Here is a 24,367-nt window from a genome sequence, read left to right as displayed (position 1 = left end):
AAATGGAACACAACCAAGTTACAGTGACGCAGCCTGATGTTTGGTTCAGTGCTGTTCTCAGGATTGCTGGGTGGTTCCTGCCCAAGTACCAGCACAACAAAGCAAAAGTAGTTGAAAAAATTTAAAATAAATCAAATTGAGAAATAAAGTAATAATCCTTCCCCTTAATTATCGTCCAAGCCTGAATACAATTTCATAGTCAAAGACAATCAAATACATCAGTGGAGCACAAAAATGAGGGAAGGAATTTAATGGGGAAAAAACATAAGCCAAAACTATTGACTAGAAAAATACAAGGACGGATCTCCAAAGAATGTAGATCCACAGTTCTGACAAGGGCAAAAGCCGAAGAACCTGACATCGAGAAACTATAGTCCTATTTACACATACACCATCTCTCCCCTCTTCTAACGACTCTTTCCAAGGTAGAATTTGATAAAGCTAAATGCTCAAAATATAAGAGTGGGCTTTGATAGAATGCTGCCCACCAAAAATGCAGCGGAAAATGAGAATTTTAAACTGAAACTACCGGCCACTAAAATTTGTAACCTGACGAAGTAGACGGTGGTGGTGCAGGTGGCAAACGATTTGGGGTACGACGGCTATTGGAGCCTGATCCAGAATTCACGTCACCGTTTTGTGCTGCGTCACTGTAATGCCGGCTGTGACCATTAGATCCAGACCTCCTATAGTCCACAGGGCCATTAGCAGCTGCATCAAATGCAGATCTCCAGTCATCACCGGCTGAACTCGTCCTTGGGCTGCTTTCTGCAAACAAGAAGACCCAGAGGTTTGCAATGTGAAGATAATATTGATCAACATCAGAATATGACAAACCCTTTGCAACAAACAATAATCACAAACACGTATATTTCCACCATCCTTTAGTATAGAATGAGATATATAGTGACTCCCATGTGATCTCAACCATACGGTTGGTGCAGAACGACCACCATAACAGGCCTTGCAGACCTTAACTTTTGTTTCCTTTTTGTTCTGGTTACATACTCTGCTCTTTCCCTACTCACAGCTTCGCAACCTAAGCTATACCAGATGTTTCTGGATCATAACCAGTAATTCACCTCTATCCATCTTAAGTTCCTTTGTAGCAGTTCATTTACATATACATATTATCACATGTTCATGAAAGAAAACAGAGATGTGTGGTTTAAAAAAGAAAGCAAGATTGACATGATGTTGGGAAGCAATCAAGACCAGCGCGTAGCTTTAGCTAAAAGCAAGGAATAAGTATTTAAAATAGCCAGCATCTTTAGTTCACTCTTCTCACAAATGTCTCAACCTAATGGCAGATGCAGAAGATTTCTCACCCTGCACACCCCACCAAAGTTTTCAAATTCTGATCTACCACAACCAAAATAATGACCAAAACAAACAGTAAATATTTGCAATAACCTTTGCATTTCTCTATTAATTGAATACATCATGTGTGCTATCCATGTTGAAGAAAGCAAGTAGAGAAGTATATATTTGAAACATTTAAGAGAGAGGTTACTCCGGAAAAAGAAAGTTCAGCAATGGGGATTGACGAAAGACAAGATTGGTGAAGTGTTGTCATGCTGTTGTACAGCAACTATGAATAGCAGGTGGTCTATGTGGAAACCAACTATGAATAACAGTCAGAAAGGCACCCAATCAAATGAAACGTATTATAACAGAAAACTGAGGGAAAATTAGGATATTCAGATTGCCATAAAATTTGAAAGAGCACCGAGAATGATCCAAATATGTGAACCCTACCACTAGCAGTTATATGAGCCTTAAGACTTTAATTCCTCAACTGACATTCAAGAAAGGCATCTTGCCCATGACCATTTCTCACTATTTTAAAATTACACTATAAAGAAGCATGAAAAGAATTTGAACCCTACTTTTAAGTTGATAACAATCAACACGAAGGCAGTCTCTATCTAATCAGGTGACTTAAGGTGAAAACTGTAAGAGTTTAGGTTGGAAGGTGGGATTGACTGGTGAGGGTTCGATAGAAAGTAAGCACCTTGTGATTAATCCGTGGAGGAGGTAGCAATTTCAAGGATAAAATAACGTAAGAAAACCCAGTTTTACTTGTAGTATAAAACTTTAAGTGCTAAATCCACAAGCATCCATAAAGAAATGGACTTTTCCAGCATCCTAAAAATGCAGACCATTCCATAAGGCATAACCTTTCACCCTTTGCACTATACAAATAATAATAAAATTCAGCCTTTTTCAATGAGCCTTTACACACCTGCCCCACCACCACCGTCAGACCAACCAGAAGCAGCAGCAGCTCGATTGTCATGAATGCTAAGTTGGCGCGTTAATTTTGAAAGAAGTGAGGACTGCTTTTGGTATCGCTCCCTTCTACGCTTTACATTCTGATCCTCTTGAAGTAGCTCCTCGATCCTTGCTGTGCTTTGAGCACTACACAGTCCAAAACATAATATATTCATCAAAGACTCCTTTATAAGAAACAATATACTTTAATTCATGGCAGATTATGCAAACCCAGAGTCCATAGAAGAACACAACCCTTTCCAAAGCTACTTGCAAGACCAGACTTGGAAGAGTTTTATGGACACAAAGAAATACATAGAGAAGGGTACTAAACCTGACAGAGCTATATAACTGATTTAGCATGTCTTCCTTAGCTTTCTCAACTTGGCAAAGAACGACAGCCTGCTCAACCATCACAGAAACAGATTTAAGCTTCCTTACAAGCACCCAAGTATAAGGATAGGTAGGGCATGGGATGAAGAACTAAGCTTACTTTGGGGACATTGGCAGCTAAACTATTCAATACGGCTTCAACATAACCACGAACTTCTTGAGACATCCATCGAAGTTCTTCTTCAGGATCAACAGGTCTTCGAGTCATTGTATCCTGCACAAAACCAAGGATGAGTTTAAGGTAAAATTTTCAAAAGAAAATGGAAAGATGGAGAGGGGTGTTGATAATGAAGGATGAAACGTCACGTAAGTTGAAAATTAACATTTTGTAGGGCATTTTTCATGAGCATGAGGAGGAAACACAAACACAGTCAAAATAGTTGAGAAATAAATAATCACAAAGTCAAGTAAATACATTGAAAAGTAAACATTTGTTATACTGATGAACTGCATTAAAAGAAGGTGATGATATTCTCAAAAAGATATTATTAAAGAAAACTTCCAAAGAAAAGAAAAAAAGTAATTACTTGCACTTCTAGAATGAAATACCCTTCCCAAGGAAAAAAAAGGAAAGGAACGGAAATAAAATCAATTAACTTACAAGAGAACCATCAGAAAGACTGTGCCGCATTCCAGGACCACCATCAGTAGATGCACCTTTCATTGGCCCTCTAGAAGGTTGAATAACTTTGGATAATTTGTTTATCCATTCAACCTTATCAGCCATACTCTCAGCCTTCAAGACAACAGCACTATGAGCTGCAAGAGAAACAGGTTTTGCAAACAATCTTCAGATAAATGATTTTATTGATAATAAGAAAGCACAAAAGACAAAATGGGGAGGTGCAAACAAGCACAATAATTAAATACCAGGATGAAAGAGGGGGAAAAGATACCTTTCAGAACAGTTTTATAAGGAACCTTGCTACTTATCTTGAACACAAGACTGGGTCCCTTATCTGGGCCATTAGCCTTTTTATCCTTTGCACTTTTGGGGGCAGGCTCTTCCTCATCCGATACCTCTTCAATGCTGCATTCCTGCATAGCAGACAAATGAGATGGGGAATTACAAGCTATTCAATGCAGTATAATAAAAGTTGCAAATTCACATGTTGGCAGGCCTACAGACAGGTTAAATACTCATAAATGGAAAATGACAGTCATTTAAAGGGGAGAAAAGCACACTAACACACTCTCACTGACAACATCAAGAACATTTAACATGAGGATCCCTTAGGCAGAAAAGATAAAAATTGGAAACCATTAATGGAAGAACAGAATAGCCCATCAAGATCCTTGAGAAAATTGATCCTAATACATCAGTATCTCCCTAGACATAAGTTAGAAACTATTCAGAATGCTTCAAAGCACAGCTGCATCTCAAAAAGAATATATTTGGAAATCTTCATAGAAGTATAACTGTTCCAACAAGCCATAACTCACAGTTAATTTTCAAGGAATAAAATCGTATCCACGTTTGATTCTAAAATATACAGAAGAAGCTAAATAGAATCTCAGCACTTCTCATTTACAATGGATGGTCCCCCACCCCCCCTCTTTCTCTCCTCCCTTGCCCCTTTTCTATTTCCCAGAGTGTAAAGAATATCAGCAGTTGCAATGATCAAAATAAAAACTAGCAATTGCAATTTGCTTTTGATTTAGAAAAAATGAACAGCAGCACCGTCAACCCTAAACAAGTGGACCCAAATTAAGGATCAAGCTGGTAGTCTGACAATTCGTGCATAATAAGTTCACTATAATAATAATAATAATAATAAGCTCACTATAATAAATTAATAAGAAAATATATGACTCTAATTTGATCTCCAGCTGAGCAATAAAGCTTTTCATAACAAATTTAAAATATCTGTCATTGTAGTGCTTTTTAAAATAAAAGCAATTCAGAAGGAGATCACAGCAAAATGTAACCACTTAAAAACCCAAAGTTTTTTAGGAAAGCGAATAAAAAGAAAAAAAAGGTGTAGCATATGTTGAAATAAACACAATGATGAAGTAGACTGTGAGAAAAGGTAACCATTGAAAACCCTAATTTGTTTAGGTAAAAACAAAAAAACTGGTAGACAGAATGCATACGCAAGCAAATGCATATGTGTATGTGTGTAGAGAATGGGACAATTCCGTTAAAGACCTGCAGGAAACTGTTGAGGGGTGGGATTAGGGTTCAGAAAATTACAAGCAGTAAAAAGCTCTAGCGATCAGCTAACTTAACAACTACCATTTCTCTATGGAAAGGATTTATTTATGCAGGCCCAAATGGGAATAATATTGTTTCCCTCGTGCATTGTTTTAGGAAAGAGAAAAGAGGAGATCACAGCAAACGGTAATTATTGAAAGCCTAAATTTGACTGAGGAAAGATTTAAAAAAAAAAAAAGGGTAGCCACAAGCACAAGCGTTGTGCAGCAGACAGTAAAAAGATTAGTGGGATCAAGCTTGCAGAGATAAACATTGAAAAATACTCATGATCAAGTTAAACAACCGCTCCTTTGTATGAAGATAATTTATTCATACACATATGCTAAAATAGTTTACCTACCCTTCCCCCACCCTTCACCTCCTTGAACATTTAATACATCCTATATGAATACAAGATGTTAACATAATAAGATATCTATAATCCATATCCATAATATACAAAAGTATGAATATGTGTAAAACATTTTTTAGATGTATAAAGACATAGAGTTCTACTTTTCAAAAAAAAAAAAACAAGACATCGAGTTCTATTATCCTTAATTATACTTCACAATTTTATTTATTGATACATAAATAGATTTAATATTTAATTAGTAATTGAGTTAGATATGAATACTAACAAGAGTAAAGTTCTATAACTTATGTTACTTCTAGTTTCACCTTATGTCCCTTATGCAATGAAATATTACTTTGACTTTTAAAAAAAACAAGTTTCACCTTATGTGGGTGTTTGGCCTAGCTTGCGGAAAAGTTTTTCTACTGCAACAACAAAGCAGGGTGTTTGGCACTCAAAATTTTAAATTTTTAACTTATGCGGGAAGCCCTTTTATAGGCTTTTAGATTAAGTTACAAATCAAAACTCCTTCCAACAAGGTGCTAATGTGTCGTAATAAATATTTAACGAGATTTTTTTCATATTCTCATTTTACCCTTCAATAATTCATAAAATTATGAGAGTAATTTTTTTCACATTTATCTTTTTTATTTGGTTTAATTTTTTTCTTGATTTCACTTACTTTTTATTTTTAATTAATAAAAAATATTTCATTTTACTTATTTCTATTATTTTCAAACTTATGACTTGGTCTAATAAAGTTGAGTCTTTTATTTTTTACTCATTAAAAATAAAAAAATATTATCAAATAGTTCTTTACATCCTACAGCACTTCTACATTAACTGGGCCAAACACTATCTTAGCTTATCTTTACAGCACTTTCAAAACAGCGCTAGTCGAACAGCACTTCTTACAGAAGCTCCAGCCAAACCAAACAAACCTTGCATCAATTTCCACAATTTTGTTATTATTAAACCACTAATAAATTAAAAAGAAAAAAGAAAAAAATACCACATATTTATACTTCAAACTTCAAAGTTATAAACTAAAATATGTAATAATAACACACACCAAGAAAAAAACAACTACTTATATATGCTCATAATTTAAAATGGTCAAAAAACCTTAATAGATACTTCACAACAACGGTTACAAAAACATTAGTGACCTCACAACTAAAAGGTGAAGAAAAAATAACTCTCATACCTCTAATATGATGACACCTCGAAAATGTTTTTCCTCTTGCTTTTTGGTGTAACCAAGCTGTGAAATAAAGCACAAGTCAGAATCCACTCTACTACAAATAATTATAGAAGCAAATGATCGATTCTACTACAAATTATTATAGAAGCAAAGGTATCTTTGATATCATCATCACACAATTCCTAGAAGTGCAGATGACAAGCACATCAGGCTTCAATAACATGAGCCATTTTCTAAAATCTAGGGCAAGGGTACAACTAAAAGCTAGGAAGCACACACATGGACATGGGAAATGGGTATGACATAATACAAACACAGTCATACGTATTACTTAAATTTCTGGTGTTGATCCCCATGTCCAGCCGTGTCCAAAAAATATATATTATTCTTTTAATTTGTTTGTTTTATCCAACCGTGCAAGATACGTATCCGACATGTCGGTGATGTGTCCATGTCAGAAACAGACACAATACCAATACACTAGGGGTGAGGTGTGCTCATGTGTCATAGGCTGTAAGCATCCAGCATGTTTTGATACCATCATCTAGTGCGTAGATATCACATGAAAGTCTAAAATTACAATAAAACTATTATTATGGCTTGTCGCACTAGGGATGGTACAGTGCCATCCAAATTTGCAATATAAACCTGGATCTGTTATCAAACTGGGGAAAATCGTCTAACCTTTCCGGTCTTATCATTCAAAACAAACCATCGCCTACTCCATCCATTAGTTTTTGCACTTTTCTTTAGTAAAAACCCTGCAGATGACAAATGTCAAAGACATTATTACAAGAGAAATTATATAAAATTGAAGAGACCTCCAAATATCAACAATTACAAAAAGGTCGGGAGGAGGGTGGGGAAATTAATAAGGCGATTATCCATAAATGACTAGGGAACACACTTTGAACCAAAAAAATGGAATGATTTAAGGAATTTTTGAAATCTTAATGATGATGAAATGCATAACATACAATAAATAAACTCTTCAATTGTAAATAATCAAGGTAACTGAAAGCCATAATCATTACAGAGGTTCTATTGCAAAATTACTGTATTCAGAAGCCTATACTTCAAACAGTAAAAAAGTTACATTAGCTTTTACATATAACCAAAAAGAAAGAAAAAGATGGAGGGAATGACATAGGTTGTTGGGGAGTGGGAGTACTCTGCATAAATAAAATTAAAACACTATTCCACATTGTGTATTTCAACCTCAAAAACAAAATCAAAATGTTACATCTAGCATGTAAATCCTCCAGAAGCTAAACATTGTTTACCTTTCTAGTGGCAACAGGACATTGCCTCCAAATTTTCTATAAATGACCACAATACAAGAGCACCGCATGGGAAAAATGCTTAAAAACAGTACAACCAAGAACTTGTGTGTTAAGTTATAATCAAGTAACATAATGTGCCTAACACAAACCTGCAGTTATTTCTCTATCAGCACCTGCAGTCTTCAAAGCAGATCCCTCCTGCACTTCTTTCTCAGCCTGACCAGATTTCTCCTTCATTGTCTTCAAGCTTCCACCAGTTTGCTGACCAGCCGGTTGAGGACTAGTTGCCTACAAAGTGAAAATATAGGAAATTAAGCAAAGAATAAAAGTCCAATATAACATGAACAATTGAATGCATGACAGTGAAGTAAACTAACAACTATATGGACAACTATTGGCTAGGACTCAGGAGTGAGTGTCATATAAGGTATGTTCAATTGTTTCTAAGTTTTCACTTATATTTTTGGAGGGTTGAAAACTCCATACGCATGTCCTTCATATATGTATTGGACATGGCTACTATAGAAAAAATAAGAAGTCAGAGCAACATAACTGGACAATGTCCATCTACTCTAATCTCCAAGAACAATTTGCATCCAAGAAAAGAACCTACCCTATTCAGTATCGCCTGCTCTGCTTCATGTCCTTTCTTTGAGGGTCGGTTCTTCAGTTCCTCCTCTCGGCGCTGTCTTTCCATCCTGAAGTATATAAAAAAAGAATTGACACCAAATAAAAATGCTGGTGGTAAATGCTTGAAAGTGTTTAAGTACGAAAATCAGCTTCTAACTATGGTGCTTTAAAATATATTATTGCAAAGAAAACCATTTGTCTCTACCACTTCTTTGCTTTTCTCAATCAAAATTGGATGGGTGTAACTATATTTCTATTGTCAGATTAAAATGTCAGAATCAAGTTAGCAAATTCTGTTCTTAATAGAATTAATCTGTCAGATGCAAAACATAAGTGGAGTAGAAAAGAAGAAAAAATAAGGGGAAGATGAAATTACAAATATATAAAGCAAGTATTATTTGTCTTTCTAGCCTTCAGCATAAGAAAGGGAGGTGAAACACACTCAAACCATATAATAGGGATGACTGCACATGTGTTTCCGTGCGTGCGGGTGTGTATGGGTGTGTAAGAGAGAGATGGCTGTCCTACATCACAGATACTCTTTAATTTGATAAAGCTCAAAAAAATCTAACAAATGAGGCTGAAATATAGACATGTTAAACATGTTTGGTACCTCCTTTGCACCAAACGAATGAAGTGCTGAGGGGGCACAAAAGCTCGCTCCATATCAACAAGTGCAACCACCATTTTTTTTGCTTCATTCTTAAACCCATCCAGTGCAGCACTTGCAATGGCCACAACCTACAAAAAAGTAAAAAGATGGTTAAGCCTTACAAAGATGAAAGGGGGTGAAAAGATTCAAAACATAGGATAGTTGAAAAAGATGGTATGATGAAAAAGATATAACAGAAAAGCACACAATTTTAAGATATAATACCTCTCTCTTAAATGGAGGGTACCTTCCCAAACCAGGTGTACCATTTGCAGCTGCAGAAACTATATCAATGAGGACACGGTGTACCTGTTCATACACAACAAAACCCGCACAGTTATCGACATAGAAAATCGCATGTCAGTAGGTAACGTATAAGTCTACTAATAAATGAGTTACAAGGGCAATTCTTGAAGGTATATTCATTCAATTAAAATAATTAATAATACTTCTTCTTCAGGTCGGCAATAGTCAAATAACATTAATAATTAAGAAAGTCAATGTTCAAGAAACAGTAGAGCGATTCTAGAACAGAAGAGCACACTGTATTGCTCACTCATGCCTCCAACTTTAAACATTTTATTGTTTAGAAGAGTACAGAATGACTCTGTCACCATCAAAAGATTCTAAGCTTACTCCAAAAAGTAAAAATTAACATTCAACATCATTCATGAAAAGGGAAGAGAGGTAGAAGCCTTTTCATAATACATAAAGCATTCAAAACAGCCTAAAACTTTGATTCAAGGCAAAATAGATGGTAAAAGGAAAAACACTAATGCTAGACTTACCTCTTCAACACAAAGTCGTGCTGGTTCTTTGGCCAGCTCTAAGACCCCTTTTATTAGAGATCTCAAACCCTTTTCAGGGGATATCAAATATGGCTGGTAACCATCAGCTTCTAACACAATCTGGCAAAATAAGCATAGAAAGTTAGAGAACATGCAAAATCCTGAAAGCGACAGACGATACTGAATAACTAAAGAATTGCCAGAAACATCACGACGAAACACACCCGTTTAACATTATTGATATCAAAATGTCTGTCTATTGGAAGCTGCTTGATCCTATTGGGAAAACTCCCTTCGAAACTTGCAACAATTTTCCAGCCAGTACCCTGCAAAAAAAGATCCTTACTGCAGTTGGCTTTTTGAAACAAGAAACTTTATGGGATTTGTTAGATGCACAGACAAAAGAATTGGAGAAAAGCAAGCAAGGGGTTGACTAGCTTCAAAAATGCTGCTTTCAACGGACATGTCAATTAATTACATATTAGCAACCAGAAGAAAAATTTACTTGCCCCACAATCAATGATGATAAAGGAGCATGGCAGGACAAATGATAAAGGAAGTAAGAGTTTCTAAATCACTAATACATAAAATTTGTCCTGGATATTAGCGAAGCTGCTACAACACATCCTTGTTCTGGGACGCTCATCATCCACCAGCTGCTTTGGAAATATTTCTCAGAATTTTTAAGGCTATAAATTATAAATGGATTAACACCCAGTCAACCATCCTCCATTCCCTAGACTCACGGCTCCATTAAGGAAAACGTAGAATAGGTATGGAAGCTATCTCAACCAATGCTTGCCAGACTTCAAATAATCTTTCATCACTGGTGTTCAAACTTCTCAATTAACTTAGGCAGCTTCTTGGCTCATCTAATAACAAAGGGGGCTAAATCTTCCGCTATTAGAGTTGGGCTCCACTATAGTGACCAGGCATTAGAAGTACTCATTCAATATTGGGATCCTTAATATTTCTTTAGAAAGAGTTTTAAAGAAGCTCTCCACACTTCCAGCAGAGGAAATACTACTCCACAGTGCCAGAGCCCATACCATGCCTTCGTTTCTATTACAGTTATTTATTCTTTAACACATAGCGTCAGTAAGTATTGTATCTTGGAATATGAGAACAAATAAGAGTAATCATAACAACAGAAACAGAAACAGGTGAGAAGAGAGAGCAAGAGAGAGAGATTGAAAAGAAAAGAAATCTAGTACTTGAGAAATTTACACCCACAAGAGCAAATGTCATAAAAAATACTCACCTCACCAGTTGTAATGTGTTGGAGAAACTTATCTTCAAACTCACGACAAAGTTCCAATGCGATTGCCCTTGTACCTTCAGCGGTCTGGACCATCTGCTCACCAAGCCTTACCAACTCATCCTGAACAATTTGGGACTTCCCCTGTAACCTGTATTGACACAAAGCAACGAGGGTAAGAAAGTAGACTAACTAGGGATGAAAAACACCTCCTTGGAAGAGTAAATACTGATATGCATCTGCTCTAAGTCGACCTCTTCAAGGAATCGTCAATTTTATTTATGGCATTCTTAGCATCATGGTACATAGATTCATTATGTTACTTGAAAGGAGTATGGGTCATGCCATATAAAATCCATCTTTTATATCTATTTTGCAATTTATGAAAGATATTCCAAAATATTGAATATTTTTACAGACATATTAAGTAAACTTAAAGATCAATTATATGTCAGCAATGTTGGCAATTTAGTGTGATATTCATCACTTAATGATATATTGTAAAAATATCAACAAAAACTAAAATATGTAATAATATATTTTAATACATGACTAGAAAATGATGCTCAACTTTGTAAAATATTCAAATACAAGTCTAGTGAGGGGATATAAAATATAACAGTAACTTTGTAATACAGAGTATTTGTGTGTGTGTAATATCAAATGGTATAACTTATGTACCTAACAGCTCAAGTATTCTTACCTTAGTATGTTCGTCTAATAATATTTTGATGAAGATTATGCTGAAATATTTCAAATTTTAGTATATTCCATCATCATTTAAGTTGAATTTTGTTTTTCTTCATCCATTCATATACCCTACAACAAATCTACAACCTTAGGGTCTAAATATGTTTGTTGGGACTAATATTTATAACTTTGGTTATGAGTAACCCTCAAAATATACCATACATGTCAAATGTAGAGGTAATTTGCAGGAACAAATCAACTTGAGAAAGGATGATTTGACCAATAAATTTGCATAAAGAATTATTGACCAAGTTCTTGATACATGCTTGTTTGAGAGAAGTGAAAACCAAACAAGACAGAAAAACATGCATTTACAGCATTTCTATGGCATAAAAATTCATACAGATGCAAGAAATCAAAAACATGATAAAGCAAGCAGAGAATGTTTACCCAGAGAGGAGGTTTGGTAGCCGGACTTTCATGTGCTTGCGAATCTGCTGTGCAAGAGCATCGACCAAAGCTATTCTGCCTAGCTTGCTCTGAGGAGCTCCAGTAAGTATGGATTTGAGGCTTTCACTCTCTGCCTTCCATGCTGTTTCCAAAGAGTTTTCAGATCCAGACTGTGCAGAAGCTATTGAAACTGATTGACCAATTAAAGCAACCCATGGGATATCAGCTGTTTTCGGCGGTCCCTGATTTAACAGGAGAGCTTGAACAGCAGCAAGTGCTTTTTGCTCCGAGGAAGCTTGATCTATTTTACTAATAACGCCAATCGTTCTGGTACCTATTTGACATGATAAGATTGCTATTTGATCAATAAGCAGAAAGAAGGGGAAAAGTGGCAGAGGAAACACAAATAAAGGAGAAGAGAGGGAAAATTGTTCACTCTATGAACTAATTCAGCTTTTATCCTCAATAAAAGAAATAAATAAAAACTACAAGGACAATGCTCCTTTACCTTCTGCATCATACTCTTTGGCAAGGCGGAGTGCCCGCGATGAAGCAATTTCAGGTGCTTGGGCCGCAGGAACAATAACTAATAAGATGGCATCATTGCGCTCAGCATAGTCACTAACCTATGCAAAGGCCATCACAGAAATAATTACTATATACTGTTTTATTTACCATACTGCAGTAACTCACACCAAATACCTATAATAAACTGAGAATAAAAGAACACCCAACTCAAGAACAAAGACCAGTATCCACGAAAACTAAAATGAACTTAAACACCAAGCTATATGAACCTTTAAATGAAATAGAGGTCTTAAACCATTAACCAGCACTTACCATTGATTCGTCCATAATCCGCTGGTCCAGTCCAGGCAAGTCAATTAACTTCAGGGGAGGCGCTGAGTTAAAAAAATCATGTCATATTAAAAGTAAGGCATTGAAGCAAATAATAAAAGTAATCTGGCATGTGCACAGGTAGCATGGAATCAAATGAACCAACTAAATGGAAATCACAGAAACAGCACGAACTTCAGTCAAGTTGCCATTCAACAGCCTTCTATTGGCAGAGAACGCAAGGTTCACAGAGTTAACATCCATTACAGCTCACAATTCTGCATCTCTATCATAAACTTACTTCTTAGCCAAAGCTTCTACCACTTAAGACATCTAAACTCAAACAGTCTTGTCTTTAAGACTTTCAGGCATTTTGCAAGGCTTCCGAAACTCGTAATAATTCACAGGAAAGTTTTTAACTTATAAATAAAATCTACCTCAATTCATGAAGAATTTTCACATTTCAAAAGAATCTCTCATGCATGAAGAGCATTGTTATATATAGACATTATAAATAATTCCATCTGAGCAATTCATCATGAATAATTGTACACACATGCTCCTGAAATACCTATAATATTTCCCATGTATTAAAACACAATTTCACAATACCAGCATAAAACTTGTGAGCAATCTTTAAAATCTAAATGTTCAAACTATAAACAAGCCAAACTTTTGAAATTCATCTTACTGCATAATAATAGTTAAAATTTAAAAACCGTTTTTAACCAACCTGTACTTGTTCGCAGCTTAAGATAAATCTCATCTCGATTCTTTCCTGAGGAACCCTTACTTAACCTATCTTGTAAAGAATGCCGCAATGCACCTAGAGAACAACAACAAAAGTCAGGCAATACCACATGTAAAGGTTTGAAACAAATGGATTATGCACCATCCATCCTGCTGAGACATGAAACAGTTAAGTAGTGTGATTGTACATCGGCTAGGCTTGACGTTTACTGTGGCTATAGATTCATGTTCTAGCCTCTTTACCTATTTCCAATTGGTTTTATATTGGGGTGCTTATCAGAAAAATCTCCTAATGCATCTCACTCATCAACAAACCCTTCCAAGATGACTTTTATTCGGAATTTAACCCCTTCAGCAGCAATTCCAAAGCCCCAGGGCAGGTTAGTGATATCATGAGAGACCTCAGAGGATGTTTCTGATATTGAATCATGATCATATTACAAGAAGCAACGGAAAAATACTTATGAGTTTGTGAATGTATGTAATTGTAAGACTATGAGCCTCTAAAACATAGACACTAACTGGCAGAAACTTGTTGAGATTTGTTGTCAATTTGCAGAGTAATTGATTTGCTGCTTAAAGCACCATCCTGCTGTAAATCAATGCTAATAGGAGACCTGGTAGCACCGTTTTCACCAGTTGGCTGGATAAGAAAGAAATGAAAAGATTAGGAACAAAATAAGAGCTTTTGCTCAGTTCAACCAGCAACAAAAGGGATATGCAAGGAAAAGAAAAACAAAATCTTGTGCAAGCCAACTTACCAGAATAGGATGTCCGATTAAACTGTTTAAAACAGCAGATTTCCCAGCCCCCTGAACGATTTTTCCATAGAAAAAACAGATGAGTAGGAAAAGAACAACATATGAATATGAAAACAAATCAACAGGGCAGTGATACCACCGCAATGTCACATTACAAGGCCTAACACGCTGTTGAATTAGTAGCAAACATGTTTAGAATGAGAATATGATAATTCAAATTCCAAGAGTACTCTATGGCTCTGTTAGCAGAATCATTACTCTCCAAATGAATTCCAAATAAGAACAAGTATGACATCCAAGTTTCTTTAATAAAGCAATGATGGTTCTTTCTTCCTCAAAACCTTTTTGAATTATGAGAAAAGGATAAATCAGTGAAGGGTTTATTCTCTAATCTGTAGATTCCCCAACAAGCTTAGTAATTATAATCAGTAAAAAATCCAAACACATACAAATAAAAACCCACAAAAGCCCCAGATTCAAGGATCTGCTCTTTCGGCATCAACAAATAAGCTCAAACTCAATTCAGTCCAACAAAATAAACACACATACAAATAAAAACTCAATCCAATCTACACAGTACATAGAGAAATACGGACAACCAATTTACCGTAAGCAGTGATTGAAGTTGAAATAGTTGAATCGAAAAGATATCCAAACTGAAGTGGCGGCAGCATAGAAAAAAAATAATTAAAATTGAACTTACAACATTGCCGAGAGCAACAACGTTGAGGAAGGTAGAAGACCTCCTAGAACTGGAGCTTGAACTTGAGTTTTCGTCAACATCTTCGTCGGCAAGCAACGCTGCTGCTTGCCTCATCGAGTCTGACAGCTGTGACAACTCCTCGATCGCCTCCATTACTTCAACCTAAGATCCAAAAATTTTACCTGTCGAAATCAATCGATGAAGAGAGGAGGCGGATCGATGGATCCAATCGAAATCAAGATCTCTTAATCTGTAGATCTCTGCAAACTGCAGCAATCGGAGATTTGAAAAAGAGAGGAAAGGAAAGGTACAACGTCGAAGGGACTGTTTCTCTCTCTCTCTCCTCTTCTCTCTCTCTCTCTTTTCTTTCGCGTTTTGAAATGATTTCCCTTTTCAACTCCTTTTCTCTCTCCCGTTTTTGAATCTTGTTTTAACGATTTACTGTTTTCAATTTATTTTCCTTACTTTAGATCTTTTGTATTTAAACAAAATTTTTGAATGGCTTTCTATTTACTTTTGATGGGCTACTAAAAAAAATCAAAATACCTCTACGGTCTTTATATTCATTTATTTTCTTCATTTTAATCCATCTACTCAAAATTATAATAATTTAATCTCTTAATTTTAAAAATTTTTCAGCTTAATCTCTTTAACATTTTTCTTTCAAAATTACCGTTCACATAATTGATATCATTATTGACGTGATATGGACATAGCATTGCTTATTAACGTGGCATATGAAGTGGGTTAAAAATGCTGACATAGTAATACCGTATCACTTTAACACGTTGTTGTGATAATGTCACGTGATATTGACATAACAATGTAGATATGCCACGTGGTACGTTAAAAAGGGCACCACTTATCACACCCTCTTTCAAAACCCATCTAGAGGGTGACACATGGCATGACAAGAGAGGCATGTGAGGTGGATTGAAAATGCTGATGTGGCAATGTCATATCACTTTGACATGCTGATGTAGCAATGCCATATGATACTAACATGCTAATGTAGATATGCCTATGTTAGGAAGAGCACCACATGTCACACTTTTCTTCAACACTCATTCAGAGGGTGACACATGGCATGACAAGAGAATGACCAGTGTCTCCTTTTTTTTATAAAAATATTATGTGCTTGCTACTTTAAACCATTATCTTTATTTATATATTGCTTTTATTTTTTTCCTCTTTTTCTATTTTTATTTTTATTTTTTTTCTCTCCTCTCACATTCTCCTTTAAAGATCAATCAGCAATCATCGAACGTCGTCACTAGCCATTGATCAACGGTCATCGAACGCCAGTCGTCGATCAACAATCACTGAACATGCCATGCCATGCCGTGATTGTGATCAGTTACAATCGACCGACAATCGATAGTGATGACCAATGACTAGCGACTAATCTTTAAAGGAGAAGGTGAGAAGAGAGAGAAAAAAATAGAAAGAAAAGGGGAAAAAATAAAAGTAATATACAATCAAAGGTAAAAATTTAAAGTAGGTGGTAAGAAATTTTTTGTGCTCTTTTCATGCCACGTATCACCCTCTGAACATGCCATGTGGTATGACATGGATGGGTACTGAAAGAAAGTATGTGTTGTTAATTTATCATATAAGTGCATGTATCGTTAACAAGTAATATAGTAGAAAGTAGAATTTGTTCCCACGAAGAATTGAATTAATTCTTAATTGCTAACTACTTAAATTATAACACCCTAATCTTATGCAAACAATTAAAAATTCAATTAAAAAGAAAAATCAATTTTAACAAACTAAAGACTAAAACTAATCTACAATTAACTAGCAAAATTATTTTATTAAATCCAATTGACTTTCAGACTTAAGATTATGATGTCCCTCAATACTTCATATAATTATTGTCTCTCTCTTAACTTAGTTTAATAGATTAAGTTGCTAACTTAAAATCTTAATTTATTTACAAGTCTTTATCGAGTTTCTTATAAAATTATCATTCCCAGTTAACTTATTATTGTCTATACAAATTAAGTTAAAGAAAGATTTATTAAGTTCATACTCTGATCTTGACTACATATGGCTCATAGGTGTAGGTCTACCCTATATGCAAATTAAACCACCTTATCAACTAAATGCATTCGATCATACGTTATTCTATTCAAGATCTACCTAAATCTCCTTCTTCTAGGCTTAACCTTTGTTTTCAATTTAATCTAATTGGTGATCAGGTAATTAGAAGCATTAAGAATTGAATAAAATAAACAACTTAAAACCATCAAACATAAGCAAAAGAGAAATAAATAAATTAGACTACGTATTGAGTTTAATCATAATCTTAGATAATTAATTTAGTTCCCCATCAAGTCACGTATCATCATCAAATTAAGTTTAAACATTAAAATAAAGCTAAGGAAAGAAAAAAATAACAAAAAGATAGTAGAACCCAAGAACTATAATCTTGATCTTCCAAATTTTCTTTAATTCCTCAAATTCTTCTTAGCTTCAATGACTTTTATGACTTGATTCTCAGCTCTTAATCTAATTCTTTTCATTCTCTTCTAAAAGTCCTCCGAAATATTATTTTTATAAGGCTTTGAAGTTAGGCCAAGTTGTGTGAAGATAGAAGTCAATTTCAACTAGGGTTTCCTCATCAGACTATGCGGGCCGCGACCTTGACCAATTAATTAGCAAAAATCATAATTGCTCTAGGACTCCTGTAATGCTTTAAGTTCGATATGATTTTTGACTATCTTCCAAGCCGAACTAGGCAAAGTGGTAAACATAAAAGTTTTAGCTTTTTATTTTATCTTTCCAATGGTCAAGAATTATCTTATTTGGAGTTCTGTAACAAGAGTTATGATCAAAATAGTGAGACATATGCAGCGAAAATCTGCACCTCAAAATTGCTCTCCTTCTTCCATTAAAATTCTTCATTCCTTAAACACCTACAAAAGCATGAATAAATCAACAACTTATCTTAATCACATTAACACCAAATTAAGTATAAAATTAACTAAGATTATATTGACTCACATAAATTAACTAATTAAAAATAATTTAAATAAAACTTACTAATTTCTATATATTACCACAAGAACTAAGCTAAATTACTATCAAAATAAAGTTTAAATAACTCTATATCATAAAGTTAGTAATGTGGCACGTGGTGCCCTCCCTGACATGCCACGTGGCATATCTACATCAATATGTTAGTGCCACGTGGCACTACCACATCGACATGTCAAAATGATATGGCACTGCCCTGCTAGCATTTCTAGTCCACCTTACATGCCACATCAACAAGTGGTGCCATGTCAGCATCACGTCAACAATGACATTAGCTCTGTAAAAGTTAATTTCAGAAGGAAAATGTTAAAAGAACTAAATTAAAGCAATTCTCAAAATTAAGAGACTAAATTATTGTGATTTGGAGTAAAAGGACTAAAATGAAAAAAATGCATGAGAATAAAAATTGCTGAGATATTTTGACATGTTAAAAAAATATTTACAATGAGCTCGTGTTTTGATAAGATTGAAAAGTTTTTTTGTGAAGATTTTTTTATTTTTTCTGTTTTGTAGAGAGAGGAAAACTTTTATAATTGTAAAATGTTTTGAGGGTCAACATACTAAATGCCTTAATTCATGTAAAATCTCTTTTAAGTTTAAGAAGAATGTGATACATTTTTCATTCTTCCTTTCTTCAATGAAAACAACCTTCCTTTTTCTACATATTTCTTTCAATACAACCCCATTTCTCTTTCAATAACCTCATTTGATCCTTTTTCAACAGAAATACTAAACTCATTTCAAAACATTTCTTTTTCTCATCATTGAACAGTTTAGGCCAAAACGACCATGTCTAAAGACTGAATTTAATAGCTGTTGTGACCTTGACTTTTGATACGGGTGTAAATTAGAATGAGAATTTTCAATGCAAATGGTAGATAAACTAGTACTATCTTGATGAGTCTTCTCTATTAAGAATAAGGTTGACTCGTAAGCTATTTTTCCTACTAATCCAACTCATAAATCTTTAACCATTGGGAGCAACATAGCCCACCCTCTTATTTCAAATGATGATTCCATGGCCTGATTTCCTCCTAGGCAATGATCACTCCATTTATTTCTAGATTGATTTCTAGTTAAAGGACCAACCTCTTTCTCATAGGTTCCTTAAGATCTTTGCTACTTTCTATAAAACAGGAATTGTTGTTGACTTTAGTTATTGAGAAGGTAACTTGTGGAGATGGTCCATCCAACTTAGGCACAGACTCTTCAATTAGGAGCTTGGGCAATGGAAATCCTCTATTGACCTCATTAGAACTATCAAATCACACCCTTTAAATTTCGATAGAGCCATTTGAAAACAATCTACTAATGGAGCCTACATGCCATCCTCTTTTATTAAATTTCATCAAATGGAAAAGTGGTGATCCCAAGCTATCTAGAAGCAACTTTCAAAAAGTCTTGTTAAGAAAAAAAATGGTTGTTTTCACTTGGCAAAGTATCCATGGCAGAGTTGCTAGCAAGCATGAACTTCACAAAAGAGGACTCATAAATGCTAATGCCACTTTTTGTACTATGTTTAGCATTGAGATTGAAACCCCTACCCATATTTTTTTCACTTGTTCTGTCACTTGGCAAATTTGAGTGAACAATTGCAACCTTTACTGCACGTTTGGTACAGGGAATAGCTAAGCTATTCCCTGTCTATTCCCATGGTTTTGCTCTACCTTCGTTTGGTACAGCAATGCCTCAAGTAATAACTATTATCTACACCCGAGCTTATTCTTTAAAATGGGGTAAAACTCAAGCATAACTACACCCGAGCTTCCCTATGGGTTTTGCTATTCCATGACTGAGGGAATAGCTACAAAATATGATAAGACTAAAATACCCTTTATAACTTAAAAATATTACAACTCTAGATCTATAAATATTTTTTTTCTTCTCATTTTCCCTTCTTCTTTTTCTCTCTTCTCACGTTTTTTCCTCTCTCATTCTCTCTCTAACTAGCACTCAACACTGGAGATGACATTGGTGGCGGTTGCGACGGTGACGACAATGGCCATTTCACCACCGAATATGGTTGAAAAATGGCAATCTAGTCCTTTTCAACAAGATTCAATCGAGATTCAGCCAGATTTGCCCACAGGAAGCACAAGATCTGGTGCTTCCCGACCAGAGCCCAAGGTTGGATCTGGCACTCCACGGCCAGATCCAGCCACATGGTGTGCCAAATCGACGTTTTAATACACCGGTTGCCTTTCCGACGATTGGCCCATGAAGAATAAAAAAGGAAAAAGAGAAAATAGAATAAAAAAGAAAAAATTATTTGTAAAATATAAACTATTAATATTTTATATATAATTTAACANTTTTTAGAGAAGTTTAAAGTTCAAATTTTTTAGTTTTAAAAATCTTTATATAAAAAATAAAATTTATTATATATTTAATAATAATATTATTTATTATTTTAATATATATGTATTAAATTATAAATAAAATATTATTAATTAAAATATTATAATTATAATAATTTAAATATTAATATTTTATAATTTAATTATTAATATTTTAATTAATATAAATATTAATATTAAAAAATAAATAAATTATATATATAATAAAAGGTATTTTTGTCTTTGTTATTTTCTATTCTTTTCTTATTCCAAAATTATTTTTACCAACCAAACACTATAATAAGTTATAATAATTATTCCTACTCTATTTCATACATCATACCAAACTACGTAGTACTTATTCTATTCTATTATCACCTCATTCTATTCCAGCGTAATAATTATTCTATTCTATTTTTGTATATTTCGAGAACCAAACGTGCCCTTAGAGTTTAAAATGGGCCCACTTTAATGATGTCACCAACTTCCTTGTGGTGTGGCAACATAGGAACGCCCTCAAGTTCCATTGAAATTAGGAATATGCTATTTTTCTCCACTATTTGAACTCTATGGCTTTATAGGAATGAAATCTTGTTTCTCAAAGATATTGTTTTAGTAAGGTTGGCGTAAATGGCATCGTAACCACATCCTATCAACCCATTTCTTTTTTGAACTCAACAAAATGACCTTCGATAGAAGGAAAAGCAAAATTGTTATCAATAGTAGATGGGCAAAACCCCTTGGTTCCTTGAAACTCAACGTGGATAGCTCTACCTTGGTAAACCTGGCCTTGCAAACATAGAGGATTCAATCAGAGATCACAAAGGTTTCATAAAAGGGATTTTCTCTTCTTTTGTGGGCATTGAAGATTATGGTGCATGAAAAATATTTCCAACTGCATTCAAGTTCTTAAAACTAAAATGATTGAGTTAACCATCACCCATATTCATATTAATGCTTGCTAAAGTTGGGACTATTAGGTGCAAACATTTCTTAACCCTTTTCTGATCCTTGTGCTGCTTAAAATTTAATGAACTGCCCAATGGTGAGTTGAAGTTGCATTTTAGGAAGCTTTGTTGAAATGGAGCTAACACTTGTCCTTAGTTCTTATGCTTATTTTGTGTTTGTCTTGCCATATAATCTCTGTTGCTTATTTCTAGGTTCAGGAATGGCACGATGTGTTGGTCCCTTCTGATTATTTTTTTATTTTTTTAAGGGGATGTTCTTGTTGGTGAACGTTTGTTTTGCTCTTTAAGGTTGAGTTGTCCTTCTTAAGTGTCGTGTCTGACAACTTCCTCCTTGTTGTGGTTGTACTTGACTTTTACTAATGAAATTCACTTGCCATTCAAAAAAAAAAACCTAATACTAGTTTTACCAACTATAAGTACTTCATGATCTTGTTACCTTGGTTGGCTAATAATTTCAAATGTTGAAATTTTTTCTTGATCTGATAGAGACAAAACTATATGATTTTTGTAAAATGATTTAATAAGAATAAAAAGTCTTATCAATGGTTATTTTGGTATTAAAATAACTTATAATGATTTTTTATAATTTTTAAAAGGATGCCTACTTTGGAATCAAATAGGAAATGGAGTTAAATTTTTGAATGAATCTTTTTTATTTTGTTTTTGGAATCAAAACTTATATTTTTATTTTTTGGGAATTTAATTTTTTTAGGTACTTATATTGAATCCAAAGGGGTTGGTTTGTTAAATCTTATTAAATATCTTAAATAAATAGAAAACAAAAATGGGGAAAGGACATTTACTTTTCTCAAGCCTAAGCTCATTCCCAAACCTTCCTTTGTATTCTTCTTTTTCTCGAGTCTAAATACAATGTCAGCATGAGAAATGTCATATCAATACATAATCAATAGCACAATAATGAGAAAATGCGATATTATCTCAATCAATGTCAAGTTAGCATAGTCAAAACGCCACATAATAGTGTTAAAATTTGGACTAAAATTGACAAATTGAATAATCACAAGAACTAAATTTACACAAATTATTAATATGAAGTAAATTTGTACATGGACTATTTTTTATGGACTAATTACATAATTTGACATTTCGAAGCCAAAATGACGTGACAGAAATTTTTCGATGGATTTTCTCTCTCCTAGCATTTGAATACTTATCGAAATGCAAAAAATAAATAAGTACAAAAATGTCATGTGAATAGTGATTAGTTTTGATGGATTTGGAATTGCTGTTCATGGGTAAAATACAAAAAACTCCCTCGATACAATTCTAAATTACACTCTGACCCCTTTAGTTTCAAAATGCATTGTTAGACCCTTTGGCTTTTTATTATCATTAGTCAACAATTATTTATAAACATGAAAAAGTCATAATTACTTTCAAAAAATTGAAAAATAAAAAACAAAACTTATCAAGATCTAATTAAATTAAATAATAATGAAAATACTTTTTAGTAAATGTTTATTGACTTAAAAAATAAAGAAAAAACTCATAATGATGAAAAAACAAAAAAATAAAAAAATTATTCGAGATTATTTATTAACCATTCAAAATAAATTCACAATTTTGAAAAATAAAATAAAATAATAAGTAATAATATTCTAATTAAATTAGGTATAAATTTTTAGTTGTTTTTTTATATTTAAAAACATAGTGATTCTTTCTTTTTCTTCCCCTTCTTTCTTAATCTCTCACTCTTCCAATCCCGCACCACCATGTTTACAACTTACATCCCAAAATCATTATCACTAAAACATCAACATCATATAGTGAATTTTTCAACCACAACTAGAAAAATTTAATAAATTTACAATATTTTTAATAAATTCACAAGAGCTTGATTGGTTAAATTTAAAATTGATCTCACAAGAGCTTGGTTTAAAAATACAAAACCCTCCCTAAATACATAAAAAATTATACCATATTTAATTACAATATTATTATTTAAATTTTTTAAAAAAATTTCACTTCAGAATTATTAACTTTTTTGAATTGTTAATAAAATAATCTTAAATAATTTATTTATTTTTTCAATTTTTTTATCATTATGTGTTTCTTTTTAATTTTTTAAAATTAATAAACATCGAATAAAAATATTTTTATTATTATTTAATTAAATTAAATTACGATATTTTTTATATATTTTTATTAATAATACGAAGATAATCATGATTTTTCATATTTGTTGATAATAAAAAGTTAAAAACTTAACAATGCATTTTGAAACAAGAAAAATCAAAATGTATTTTAAAAGTATATTGAAGTTTTTTTTTTGGTATTTTACCCAACTATCTATTGCATGGACGTTGGAATAAAGATATCTAGCCAAACTAAAATGTCTGCATAATGGGTATTGTCGATTCCAATATAATATAGGAATTGTAATTTCTAATATAATGCAACATTGTTTTCCATTTTCACTTAAAGTGGCTTTGGTATTTCTCAATTTATACTTCTCAAAAAGAAAGAAAGAATATCTCATCCAAAGCCGTTGTTTTTACGATAAAGGTTTTCCAACAACAATGGTGGGGAATTTTGGTCGCAGCATCTACATAGGTTAGTTCCTTGGCTTTTTAAGATCAATTTTTATATGCTATTATTTATCAAAAGAATTGGATCTTTTCAAAGTTCAAATTAAAACTTAATTAAAATATGAAAATTTCTTATTATTGTTTTATTTTTAACAAAGGTAATTTGGATGAGAGGCTAAACCACAGAGTTCTGTACATATTCTTATCCAAAAATTATGAAAAAGTTCATTTTTGGTTATCTCAATATAAA

The 24,367-nt window shown here is 33.5% G+C and overlaps 1 protein-coding gene across 1 annotated transcript; it reads right to left on the bottom strand.

Moving 5' to 3' along the window:
• LOC18592924 (dynamin-2A) lies at positions 137-15,583 on the bottom strand. The gene is made up of 22 exons (XM_007019871.2): positions 15,223-15,583; positions 14,520-14,570; positions 14,281-14,401; positions 13,742-13,834; positions 13,012-13,073; positions 12,680-12,797; positions 12,172-12,505; positions 11,035-11,182; positions 9,998-10,099; positions 9,774-9,893; positions 9,211-9,294; positions 8,947-9,074; positions 8,317-8,401; positions 7,853-7,991; positions 7,105-7,181; positions 6,424-6,480; positions 3,564-3,705; positions 3,269-3,426; positions 2,768-2,881; positions 2,609-2,676; positions 2,246-2,421; positions 137-768 (listed from the first exon to the last, which is right to left on the bottom strand). Exons 1-22 carry the CDS (start codon positions 15,373-15,375, stop codon positions 536-538), a joined length of 2,763 nt encoding a protein of 920 aa, XP_007019933.2. The 5' UTR covers positions 15,376-15,583; the 3' UTR covers positions 137-535.

This window comes from Theobroma cacao, chromosome 8 (genome assembly GCF_000208745.1).
Source record: "Theobroma cacao cultivar B97-61/B2 chromosome 8, Criollo_cocoa_genome_V2, whole genome shotgun sequence".
In the NCBI taxonomy this organism is placed as follows: Eukaryota; Viridiplantae; Streptophyta; class Magnoliopsida; order Malvales; family Malvaceae; genus Theobroma; species Theobroma cacao.
The sequence above is the reverse complement of the archived record's forward strand: the minus strand, read 5'-3'. Positions and strand labels throughout refer to the sequence as shown.